The sequence below is a fragment of the Stigmatopora nigra genome, chromosome 20 (genome assembly GCF_051989575.1).
Source record: "Stigmatopora nigra isolate UIUO_SnigA chromosome 20, RoL_Snig_1.1, whole genome shotgun sequence".
Lineage (NCBI taxonomy): Eukaryota > Metazoa > Chordata > Actinopteri > Syngnathiformes > Syngnathidae > Stigmatopora > Stigmatopora nigra.
Genome location: NC_135527.1, coordinates 1,680,373 through 1,693,728, shown reverse-complemented (window position 1 = coordinate 1,693,728; position 13,356 = coordinate 1,680,373). Strand labels below are relative to the sequence as shown.

The 13,356-nt window shown below is 40.7% G+C and overlaps 1 protein-coding gene across 4 annotated transcripts; it reads right to left on the bottom strand.

Annotated features, from left to right (window-relative positions):
- Positions 1-533: 533 nt before the first annotated feature.
- LOC144213456 (uncharacterized) lies at positions 534-12,486 on the bottom strand. Of its 4 annotated transcripts, none has more exons than XM_077741933.1 (3): positions 12,237-12,486; positions 9,646-10,050; positions 534-1,820 (listed from the first exon to the last, which is right to left on the bottom strand). In XM_077741933.1, the coding sequence occupies exons 1-3, from the start codon at positions 12,262-12,264 to the stop codon at positions 1,450-1,452; spliced, it is 804 nt and encodes a 267-aa protein (XP_077598059.1). In that variant the 5' UTR covers positions 12,265-12,486; the 3' UTR covers positions 534-1,449. The 4 variants fall into 4 exon arrangements, with proteins under 4 accessions (XP_077598059.1, XP_077598058.1, XP_077598057.1 ...); XM_077741932.1 differs by having other exon boundaries at positions 535-1,820; positions 9,568-10,050; XM_077741931.1 differs by having other exon boundaries at positions 538-1,820; positions 9,448-10,050.
- Positions 12,487-13,356: the final 870 nt, after the last annotated feature.

Below are 13,356 nucleotides of genomic sequence, written 5' to 3'. Positions count from 1 at the left end.
CTTGTGTGTCTTCGTAAAGCTTGCTTTAGAGAAGAGGCTTTACCACAAACTGAACACAAAAATGGCTTTTCAGCCGTGTGTGTTCTTGCATGACTAATGAAGTGTACTTTCCGTGTGAATCTTTGACCGCAAACTGAACACGAAAACGTTTTTTCACCAGTGTGGGTTCTTGTGTGAATAATTAAGTGTCCCTTCTGTGTAAAAGTTTCACCACAAACTGAGCAGGAGAATGTTTTTTCACCAGTGTGTGTTCTTGTGTGGATTTGCAAGTGTTCATTTTTAGAATAGGCTTTACCACAAACTGAACACGGAAATTGTTTTTTCACCAGTGTGGGTTCTTGTGTGTTGTTTTATGTTTCCCTTCTCTGTAAATCTTTTACCACAAACCGAACACGAAAATGGTTTTTCACCTGTGTGGGTTTTTAAATTTCCCTTGTCTGTGAATCTTCTACCACAAACTGAACATGCAAACGTTTTTTCACCTGTGTGGGTTCTTGTGTGCGTTTTTAGGTTTCCCTTGTTTGTGAATTCTTGACCACAAACTGAACACGAAAATGGTTTTTCACCTGAGTGTGTTCTTGCATGACTAATTAAGGTTCCCTTCTGTGAGAATGCTTGACCACAAACTGAGCAGGAAAAAGTTTTTTTTGCCAGTGTGGGTTGTTGTGTGCCTTTTTAACGTTCACTTTTCTGTAAATCTTTTACCACAAATTGAACACGAAATATGTTTTTCACCTGTGTGTTCTTTCATGAAGAGCTAAGTTTCCCTTGTGTGTAAATGTTTGACCACAAACTGTACATGATAAGGATTTCTTATCAGTGTGGCTAATCATGTGTGTTTTCAAAGAACACTTTTTCCCAAAAGTTTTCCCACACTGAAAACATTTGCAGAGTTTGTCATCAGTGGGATTTTTCTTAACATTGTTACGATCGCGCCGCGTAGTGCGACCCGATCGGAGGGGAAGTTGAACCCAGATGCAGAGTCGCCGAAGTAAATGGAAAAGGGGAGGCAGATCTGTTGCTCTTGTAGGTTGATTTAATAAACGGGGTAACATAACATAAACAACTTAGCTTGATCATTCATTATGAAACGAAAAGAACATGCAGCGTGGCGTGGCGTCAATGGGAACGGCAATGACTACGAGGAAAAACAGGAAACGAAACCAGAACGATCCGACAGCGTTCACAGAAAACCATAATGCTTAAATACCAAAAATAATCTAATCACGTAATTAGCCACAGCTGATAATAATTGTGACGTCATGCCAGGAGGGGCAATCCAGCCACTCCTGACAAACATCTTCAACATCATCATCGTCAAAAAGCAAGTATTTGCCATCTGATAAAGGAGCAATTACATTTTCTGTTCGCCATCCTTCTGTTGAGCTGTTGCTCAGAAGCTCCGCCCCTCTGTTGGCCACGCCCAGATCATCTTCACTCGTGGAAGGTTCACCAGTTGACCATTTGACACATTCCTCGTTTTTGATTGGAAATTGCTCTTTTTTGCACTGTTGTGGAAATTCTGGCTCCTCTTCTATAATTTGGAGCCAAGTTGAGGTTTTCAGGCTCCGCCCTTCTTTTGGCCACGCCCAGATCATCTTCACTCTTGAAAGGCTCACCTGTTGACCAATTGACACATTCCTCATTTTTGAATGGGGTTTGCTCTTCTCTTTTGCACTGTTGAGAGAACTCTGGCTCCTCCTCTTTGATCAGGGGCAATGTTGTGGTGTTTGCAGGCTCCGCCCCTCCGCTGGCCACGCCCAGAACATCTTCCTTCTTCACGAACTCACAAAGTGACCAGGTGAAATCATTTCTGAAACCTGCAAAGACAGAAAGATAAATGATCGACCATTTTATAATTATAAAATGACTGAATTTCTTGTTTACAGAAATGAAACCAAACGGAAGTGTGCCATACATTCATTTTGTCACAAAACAATCAATCACAGTGGGAATGTTGACAAGTTCAATGAACATTATGAAGCTATTAAATCATTGGAGAAAAAAAAGGAACATGTAGAATATAACCACGGTTTCAACACTACATCACCGTTATACAACGACACGCAACCTTTGTCCTCCGCTGCCATTGAGGCGCCGCAAAAGAATCCTCAGCCCCAAATTTTTTCCTCCGGATCCACGGATCCAACAAAGTTATCAAGATGGTGGCGCGCACGGGTACAGTGGCTCTATGCTCTCCTGTTTGGTGTTGTGTTTTCTCAATCTTATCGTTATTTACTAAAATCTGCAACGCAAACTTTTTCTAGTCTCCAGGATTGAATTACTCTCGGGAGGAGATGCGATATATACATCACATCAGATTACCAACGGACCTACAATATCCCGGAGTACATCTCGAGACCAACGGGATGTCCGTGAATAGTCAGACCTCTCAGCGTACGACGGAGGCGGCAAAGGGAAAGAAATGGATGCCGGGCGGGCCTAGCTATTAAGCTAAGGAAGTAACCCCACCAAGTACCGCTTCCGAGTACAGACACTCCCCTACTAACGAACGAGTTACGTTCCAAGCGCTTGTTCATAAATTGAATTTGTGCGTAAGTTCATTCAGTGCTAAATTTTGTATTATAATACATGTTTAAGGCCTATATAAGTATATTGAAGGCCTATATACGTGTATTTGTATGTTTAAGGCTTGTATACGTAACCAGCATTTGTTTGTACTGAAAAAAACATTTAATAAAATGGAGAGAATACACAGTACTATATCCATACATTAGAGAGATGTAGAGAGAAATTTACTAGGAACTGTCCGAAAGAAGCTATTTAATGACGATTGCAGTCATTTTTTTTCATCATAAATGCGGTAGCACTGTATGACATCATTCAATTGATTTGCAACCTTTGTGCAACGTTCAACATTTGGGTCCTGCTGCTCGATCTTTCTGTTTACAAATGGTACGGACGGTCGAACAATTCAAGTTGTAGTATTCCCGTGCAATGCTCACCACTTTCTCACGCGCATCAAGGTGCTCCCGGGATTTAGAGCTCTTGGTAGTACGGTGCAGAACCTTCTATCTACCTAGAGAGCTAACAATTGTCATTGTAATGGCTGTTTACATCCCACCGGATGCTAATGTTAGCACGGCACTTAGCCTCCTGCTAGCGGCTGTAAACAAACAGCAGCTTTACCACCCCAGTGGAGTCTTTATTGTCGCTTGTGACTTCAACAAAGCATGTTTAAAGAGTCTCCCCACGTTTATCCAGTACGTGAAGTGACACACCAGAGGAGCTAAAACTCTAGACCACGTGTCAAACCGATTCAGCCAAGGGCTGCAATGGGTCCTGGTATTTGTTCCAACCGATCTAGTGCCGACATTTTAACCAATCAGGTGTCTTCTAAAATAAGTAGCACCTGACTTTTTGAACACCACAACCTCCAGGACTACACGGAGACCGTATTTCCCTACATCAAAAACTGCCTGGACAACGCCGCTGTTAATAAAGGGATACGGGTTTTTCCTAACCAAAAACCCTGGATAACCAAGGAGACACCAACACTCATCAAATGCCGCAACACTGCCTCCAGGTCAGGGGATAAGGTACAATACAGCGCTGCCAGAGCAGACCTGAAGAGAGGCATGAAAAAAGCCAAGGCAGCATATAAAAGGAAAATTGAGGAGTACTTCACAGAAAGAAACCCAAAGAAGATGTGGCGGGGAAGATGAAAAATTACCAATTACATTGACAATAATGTGTCTGTTAACGCAGATGCCCCACTAGCAGAGGAACTGAACCGTTTTTTTGCCCGCTTTGAGACTGACAAATCAGACCCAGTCTCAACACATCCACCACCAACTTCAGCAGTACACTGGAGCTTCAGAAACATGAAGTGAGACAAGTACTGCGGACTGTGAACACCAGGAAGGCTGCTGGCCATGACGGAAAGGGTCCAAAGCCTGTGCTGACCAGCTGACTGGTGTTGTCACAAAGATCTTCGATTCTCCCCTGCAACAATCCATCATTCCATCCGGCCTGAAGTTAGCCACCATTATCCCTGTCCTGAAAAAGCCAACCATTAACACCCTGAATGATTATAGGCCTGTTCCACTTACGCCTGTGATCATGAAGTGTTTGAAAAGTTGGTCGCCCGCCATATCATGGATACATCCCCTCCCTCAGTTGACCCTCATCAGTTTGCTTATAGAGCAAACAGGTCTACTGAAGACGCCATCGCCATAGCTCGACACAGCACTGAGCCACCTGGAGCACCATGGGAATTACGTGAGAATGCTTTTCATTGACTATAGCTCAGCTTTCAACACTACAATACCAGACATTCTGGCTAACAAACTCTCCCACCTTGGACTATCCTCTTCCATCTGCTGCTGGATAAAGAACTTCTTAACCAACCGACCACAAACTGTTAGACTTGGTCCCCACCTCTCTTCCTCCATTACACTGAGCACTGGCTCCCCTCAAGGCTGTGTACGGAGTCCTCTTTTGTACTCCCTGTACAAATACGACTGTACACCCACCCGCTGACACCACTGTGGTGGTGTAACCCACTCATCTCAGGAGGGAATGTGTCGGCACACAGATGAGGTCAACAAACTATCTTCGTGGTGCTCGGTGAACAATCTCACACTGAACACCAGGAAAAGTAAAGAAATAATGCTGGACTTTCGCAAACACAGCACAGATCTGGCCCTATTCCTCATAAATGGAGTATGTGTAGACAGGGTCCAGCCCTTTAAATTCCTAAGCTTCTGAGGACCTTCTATAGAGCCACTGTGGAGAGCATCCTGGCATACTGCATTACAGTGTGGTATGCTGGAAGCACAGCAGCAGACAAAAAGGCAACGCAGAGAGTGATTAACACTGCCCAGAGGATTGTCGACTGCTCTCTGCCCTCACTGGAAGACATTGCCGGCCATCCTTACTTCAGCAGACCCGGGAACATTGCCGGGGACCCACACCACCCTGGTCAGAACCTGTTCCAGCTGCTGCCCTCTGGCAGACACTACAGGTCTCACAAAATTACGGACAAATAGGCTTAAGGAAAGTTTTTTTCCAACAGCCATCAGGACTCTGAACTTGCGGTAGAACGACACACAATTCCTTCTGTGTAATAACTTTGGGGTGAGGTAACATGAAGGACGTGCGGCGATCTGCCTTCTACTGACTGACTGAAGGTAAGTGAGGAGACAGTGGGAGGTAAGTGATCCGTTTTTTTCTTTGTTGGCATCTGCGAGGCAAACTTTTTCTGCAGTTGCCGGGATTTAGTTGCGCACGAGGGGTGATGCGATGTATCCATCGCAGCAGAATGCCAACAAGTCTAAAATTATCCCTTATTTGGGCCTTTTTCCGGGAAACCGCACCTTGTGGAGAAGCACTACCAATTTCATCATACACAGCTGGGTTTGATGACAATTACGCTTTTGTCGAAATTGAAGTGTGAATTTGAGAATTTTCGAAATTGGGGTACGGCTGTGTGGGCTGGAGTTTATTTTGTTTCATGAATTATTGGACCAATAAACGCAGTCAACGTCTTCACTCATATAAAATATTGTAATCCACGGGTAGTATTCCCAAATGCAGGCTTTTAAAATGTAATTGGAAGATAATAATATGTACACACCTAAATAGTCTCACGTAGGTTGCAACGTCAATAGAATAACATTTGTACACGGAAAATATAAGTCATACCGTTCACTGTAAACAAATGCTCATCAAACGTGAACCCACCTAGTCTGTGAAGAAAAACTTTTGCTTGCATTAATTTGCATTCAACGGGGTGGTGGTGGTGACGTGTAAGGTCCTCTTTTACGTCAAAAAGTTCCTCTTGCAACTTCGATGTTGTTGTTTTCATGGCGGACATTTCGAACACATGAATTCGGCTTTTGTGACGACGTGTTGATGGAGACGATTGTTTTTTGATAGCGGCTAGCTAGCGAAGCTAAGCTAAATAAAGTCGCACATTTATAAGGTGTATGACTGAAGTTGAATCCGTAAAGTGAATAATTCTAGAAACGTCGTCAATACTTAAATTTAGTTAAGTGACTGAAATTAAAAGACAAATTAGAAGAGTAAACCCCTGTTAATATACCTTGTTTGGCTTAACCTATTTTTCTTATGAATATGAAAACTTGTTTTAATTATAATAGGATAATAGTACGTATAACTAAGTGGCATATTCATTAATTCCGATACTCGTGCCATCAATTAGCTTTTTGTATAATTAATTTTTAATACTGTTAAACCTGGCAAAAACTTGTGCCTCTATATATTTTAACAGAGTTTATACCCGAATGGAATTTATAAATGAAATGATTTCTCTATAATTTTGGTTGTATTGATTGTATGAGTTTTTAAAACGAAATGACTAAAAAAACAGTTGGTTATCATTTTTACACCGGAGAAATGGTTTATAATTCACACACATTTCCACAATATATTTCGAATTTCTATTCTTTTTTTCTTTTCTCTTTTTTAAGCTTTTTTCGCCGTCTGAAGGCAAAATCTTCCTTTCATATGACGTCATCGCCACTCGCTGTTACAGATTATAGTACTGTGTAGTGAGCAGTTACCGGCATCTAGTGTTTCATCATTGTAACACGTTCTCAGTTCTACCCATAATGCCACGCGCTATTGTTTGTATTCAACTGAATAAAGACACGATCCGAAACATGGTGTCAGGAGTGGTTGGCTAAAACTAGAAGCAATGGCAAACAATGTGATTCCGTGGCCAGAGGCCATGAACATGTCCGGGGATTTGGCAAAGAACTGAGACATTTTCCGTGCAGAATTTGAGGACTCTGTGTTAGCCACAGGGCTAAACGAGAAGGCAGTGTCTCCGTAGCCGGTAGCCGGTCAAATAGTCCCAGGGGCTATTTAGCCGGTAACCGGTCAAATAGTCACAGGGGCTATTTTGCCGGTAACCGGTCAAATAGTCCCAGGGGCTATTTTGCCGGTGACCGGTCAAATAGTCCCAGGGGCTATTTAGCCGGTAACCGGTCAAATAGCCTATATGGCCCCATATGGCTATTTAGCCGGCCGGTAAGAATTCTGTGTGGGGAAAATTGTAAGAAACTCCATTTTATAAGGTTTATTTCTTTAATGTGATAACCGATTAGGACCTTTATATACAGATAACTAGGCCTACTGAACTTTTATAGCATACATTTATGAACAGAATCACATAGATTCTACATGAAAATAACTACGTGTTAGTAGAGTTGTCCTGTTTTTGTTGTTTTTTAAGAGGCTTGGAACGAATTAATTTGTTTTTATTTCATTTATTTGGGAAACGTTGATTTGAGATAAGAGTAAATCGACATATGAGCTCAGTCCCGGAAGGCATTAAGCGTGGATCTCGAGGTACCACTGTATCCTGTTAAGAAAGCAGTAAACACCAAGCCAATTTTTCCACTAACATTGCCATTGCTAACTAAAGGAACTGTTTTTAATTGACCTATTGACCCTGCATTCCTTAAAGTTCCATGCACGTTCATTTTCCAAAAGGACCCCAAAGGAAAGGGGGTGTCCTGCCTCCTCTTTTTTATGGCTTCTGGCCTGCTTGATAAAACAGACACAGCTCTTTTGTTATTGAAATATTCTACATTTTAAATGTTACTTTCCTTCATAACTTTAAATACTTTAAATAAATGTACTCATAGTGAAAATAGTTCCTCTCCATTTGATATTAATAAAAAAAAAGTTATTTATTATTTTCTGCGCTCCCATTCTTCTGCGGTATTTGCTTCTTCGGCGCTAAGAGCCAACCATGTTAGCAAAGACAAAATGGTGCCTTGACTTCCACCATTTTTCATCTGCCTGGAAGCTTTTTTGTAGATTTACACATTTTTATGCAGTTTTTTTATATACTTTGAAAAATTCTGCAACGTAGCAAAGCCGTGAAGTGAAAAAGTGCCAAAAACAGATGTGGTCAAATATTTTGAGTACGGCTACAAAGACAAAATTCCACACGGAACATGTTTACTGTGTAGCGGCCTGTGTAAATAAAAACAACCTAATATTCGTTGCAAAATGGCTGCAGCCTTAAAAGAAACGTAGACAAATATTTCACACGAGCAGCAGAACAAGTTGACATGCACAGGAGAGAAAATGGACGGAAACAAAACAGACAAAGCGATTGTGATTTCCCTAATTTATTTTCCACCTCATAAATATATATATATAAAAATTCAAACCAGAATTTTTTGTGGGGGAAATTAGACTTACTTTTATCGCCCAAATCATATTCCAAAGTTCACAACCTGGAGACCCAAACAGAAACCATCTTTAAATTCCCGTAACATGTAATGGAGCAAATCATTACAGTAAATCAAACAGTAGTTTTTTCCCACCCAACAATATGACATGAATGTGGCTTCCAAAGCTAATTGAAAAAATCAAATGAAATTAAACATTTAACTTTTATCTCTTTGTTGTTTACGGCCAAGTTCACAGAAGACTCATTTAAGCAACATGTGACTCACAAACGACACTCGCCATTTAAATCTTTTAATTAATCCAACAGACTGAGCAGAAAAATGATTTCTGACCAATGTGGGTTATTATGGGTATTTTTAAGGAATTCTTGGGGCAAAATGTTGAACCACAAATTAAGCAAAACGGCTTTTCGCCCGTGTGGGTTGTTAAGTTTTCTTTTCAGGTTTCCTACTGTGAAAATGTTTGAACATTAACATGGTGGGGAAAAGGAGTTCTCATCAGTGTGGGTTCTTGTGTGGCTTTTTAACTGGTGTGTTTGAGAGAAAGCTTGACCACAAATTGTGCAAGAAAAGAGTTTTTCACCAGTATGAGTTCTGGTGTGTTTTTTTAACTTTGGCTTCTCTGCAAATGCTTGACCACAAACTGAACAGATAAAGGGTTTTTCACCTGTGTGGGTTCTTGTGTGTATTTTTAAACTTCCCTTCTCTGGGTAGCTTTTACCACAAACTGCGCAGGAAAATGGTTTTTCACCAGTATGGGATCTCGTGTGAACTTTCAAGTTTTGCTTCTGACTGAAAGCTTTACCGCAAATCAAGCACGGAAATGGGTTTTCACCTGTGTGGGTTCTCACATGACTTTCCAAGTGGCCCTTTCGAGAGAAAGAGTGACCACAAATTGAGCACGAAAATGGTTTTTCACCAGTGTGGGTTCTTGCATGGGTTTTTAAATTTCCCCTTTGTGTAAATGCTTGCCCACAAACTGAGCAGGAAAACGGTTTATCACCACTGTGGGTTCTTGAGTGTATTTTTAAACTTCCCTTCTCTGTAAAACATTTACCACAAACCGAGCATGAAAATAGTTTTTCACCAGTGTGGGTTCTCGTGTGGGCTTTTAAGCTTTCCATGTATGGGAATGTTTTACCACAAACTGAGCACGTATATGGTTTTTCACCAGTGTGGGTTATCAGGTGTCTTTTTAAAAGACGCTTCTCTACGAATGTTTGACTACAAACTGAGCAGGAAAATGGTTTCTCACCTGTGTGGGTCACCATATGTCTTTTCAAATTAACCATTTTCCCAAATGTTTTCCCACACTGGGCGCATTTGTAGAGTTTGTCGCCACTGGGTTTTTTCTTAACACCTTCATCGTCCTCACCGTCATAAAGCAAGTCGTCGCTATCTGATAAAGGAGCAATTAAATTCTCTGCTTGCCATCCTTTTGTTAAGTTGGTACCGTGTGCAGGCTCCGCCCCTTTGCTGGCCACGTCCAGATCATCTTCACTCTTAGAAGGCTCACCAGATGACCTGATGACATCTTGCTCCTCCTTTTTAATTGGAAGCTCCTCTTCTTTCATATGCTGCCGTTGAAGGAACTCTGGCTCTGCCTCTTCTTTAATTTGGGGCCTTGAGGTGTTTGCTAGCTCCGCCCCTCTACTGGCCACATCCAGATCATCTTTGCTCTTCATGGGCTCACTAGTTGACCAGGTGAAATCATTTTCCTCCTTTTTGATGAGAAGTTGTTCTTCTCTGTTTTGTTGAATAGGGAACTCTGGCTCCTCCCTTTTGACTTGGGGGAGCTCAAATTTCTTCTCAAAGTCACCAGACCTCTGCCCATCAGCACCAAGATCATTTCTGAAAGCTGCAAAACAAAGATAAATGATATATTTTATCAACGGTCTATCTGACGAGAAGTAATTTAGGTTAGACTGAGGATTTAAAGTCTTATAGAGACATACCTCTAAGTGCCTCAAGATACAACAAAAAGATCCAAGTTACGAAAACGTTGATACATTTTTTGTATCTGTGATTTTATTTTGACATTTTCGCGGATGCACTGCTTGCTTGACATTTTCCCTCCACTCTACTTAGCTCTCTCACAACAACCCTCCATGTTTCTTTGACTGCCAGTGTGCTTGACCTTATGCCTAGATGAAGTTTTAATGGCTTTTTAAATAATTTTATGATGATTTTCTCTCATTTTTGTGTCGTAACACTTTTCCTACAAAATCGTGACGCTGTGATGAATTTTTACGGGTTTAGTTGGTAGTTTTGTGAGGACCATGAAACAAATTAGAGTACAATATTTTCACGACTATAAGGCGCACAAAAGTCTTACATTTTCTTCAAAATAGACAGAGTGCCTTATAATCCAGTGCGCTTTATATGTGGACCAAATACTAAAATGGTTATCACGATAAACTAAAATAAATCAGTCCATAGGACAACTATGGCAAGCAGCCCCCGACTACTATTTTCCCGTAGATAAAGTACTACGCAGTGACTGCTGGGAAATAGAGTTCTTAACACACACAGTTCTTCAATACACCAGGCCGTCATTTCGGCTGTATTTACTAAAGAAATCCTGCCGCTAGATGTTGGCGTGTACAGAGCATTCAAAGCTAGACTGCGAACTATATATATAAAAACTTGGAGCTTGCCGTCATTCCCGGAGGCTTGAGAACTACAACCGCTACAACCGCGGGGCATCGGCATAACCGAATGGATGATCGCTGGCGAACACAGTTTCACAAAGAGTGGCAGACAGCCCCGGGCTTCTTACGCTACGATTTGCGATTGGATTGTGGCCGCCTGGGCAACGTGTCTGCTTGCACGGTTGTTCGAGCTTTTGCCAAAGCCGCCATCATTTCTGAAGAGCCGCTTGGCAATGACGCCAACTCAGAGAATGAAGAGAGGGGACCCAGCGTTCCGTACTCATTTGGGCAATTGTTCAATTCAGACACCGAAAATGAAGAGGTTTTGATGGTGATGAAGTGAGTGCATTGTAAAAATAAATAAAGTATGTACAACCAAACTCAGTTTTGCCTCCGTTGCATTTTTAAAAACGTGTTTTAGTGTTGGCTATCATCCTGAGTGTATTGACAAAACTACGCAACCCAGCAGTCCCTGCGCACCGGAAATAGCATCTGGGGCAGCTTCCGTTGACAGCGCTATAACGGTTCATATTCATCAATAAATAATATATATATGCCATGCCAGGCTGCGGCTAAAGGAACGGCGCGGCCTTTGTGTGTCTAAAATACAGAAATAGCACTCGTTATTGACATTGCGGCTAAAATTACGACGCGCTTAATAGTCGTGAAAATACGGTATTTCCATATAAAGTACTGCTCTACTTACAAAATGTTCAACTCACGAAATGTTCTGGAACCAATTATTTTTTTAAGTAGAAGTATTTTAATTTGACATTCGAGAGTTAGGTGTTCCAGATCAATGTATATTTCACAAAAAATATTTTTAGTTATTTTCTCCGCCATATTGATTTTTCTGGGTGAAATGTACCTACGCATAAGACTAGAGAAAAGAGTAGAAATCACTCATTTCCTAATGAAAGATTAGTTTACTCATGGTATTGGTAAGTTCTGTACTATTTTAGTCATAGCATAAAGTACTATGTGGGACTTCAAAGCTTATTACAAATATTTAAAAATTGCTGACAAAAAATGAGTTGGTAAAGAAAACTATAGCTCCACCTGTGTGGTCAGCTGGGATGGGCTCCAGCACCCCCCGCGACCCTAATTGGGATAAAGCGGTTCAGAAAATGAATAAATAAAAAGATTAAACACAACTGTGGCCAGAACTGTGGCCAAAATATAACGCGAACTAAAAGGAACATTTTTTCACTAATTTTCATTAATTCCGCACAACGCCGAAATGTTTGCTAAGCTATTTGGCTACGTCGAAGAGAAAGAGAGAGAAAAAAACCTTCATAATTAGAAATTGAGGAGTCGCTTCATCATAGGAATTTGTGAAAAAAATTGGATTCTTCTCAAATTCTCATTTTAAAAAAAGGAAAAGTCAACTCACCAGACATTTTCGGGCTTGGTGTTTGCATGCTGACCCTACGCTAGCAGGTAAACTCGGCTACGCTAAACTAGGGACGCCAAAAAAATATATCAACGTGTACCCAAACATCTCGAGATCAAAACGGTTATACGCGTGTGCTCAGGTATATTTCGCCCACATTTTATTGGAATAGTCATACGGCTAAGGAGTGATGAAAAAGCAAATCGCTTTCCAAAACAATAGCAAGCGCCGTTCCAGAGCAAACGGACGAGACGGCGAATGGTGATGACGTTACATACAAGCGACGAAGATTTTTCCTGAAACGGGAAAAACAAAAAAAGAGACAGGTCAATTTTATTTTTAAAAAACTATATATTACGGAAAATTGTGTGAATTAATAACATTTTCTTTAATGGAAAATTTATAACCAAATTATTTTTTTAGTTATGTGTTTTTGAAAACTCAATCAGTACAACCAACAAAATGACTAATTCATTTCATTTATAAACCCATTAACATAAACTCTGTTAAAATATATAGAGAGAGATGTCAAAGTATTTTCCAGGTTTAACAGTATTCAAATTAATTTCACTTTCATGTATAAAAAAAAATATTTCATGATGCGAGTATCGGGATTAATGAATAATTAATTAATAGCTTTTACTTATTCGTATTAACCGATTAATATTAAAACATGTTTTCATATTCATAAGAGCAATCCGTGCAGGCAAATAATATAGTAGAATTGTAAAAAGAGATCAATAGCTGTTTGGTAAACCTGGACAGTAACATACATCATTGATCAATATCCAAATAGAACATTTAAATAGAAATTATCAATACTAATTAAACATTTTTTTTCTGTTAACAAATGAAACTCAACATTCCGAAGCTGTTACGGCTGGCAGCCTGGACACACATTATGTAGGAGGGGGTGGTTTCTTTTCCTCTACAGGTACATGGAGCCGTGGCTCCACCCCTGTGACAAAGCCCTGCCCAGGCCAACACAGCTGTGACTACTTCCCCATCATTCCTCCTCCAATCAAGATTCACTTCCTGTCCTTATTTAAACCCTTTTTATTTGTCAGTTCACCCTGACTTGCTGACTTGGTTTCTCTTGATTCCTGACTTTGACTCCCTT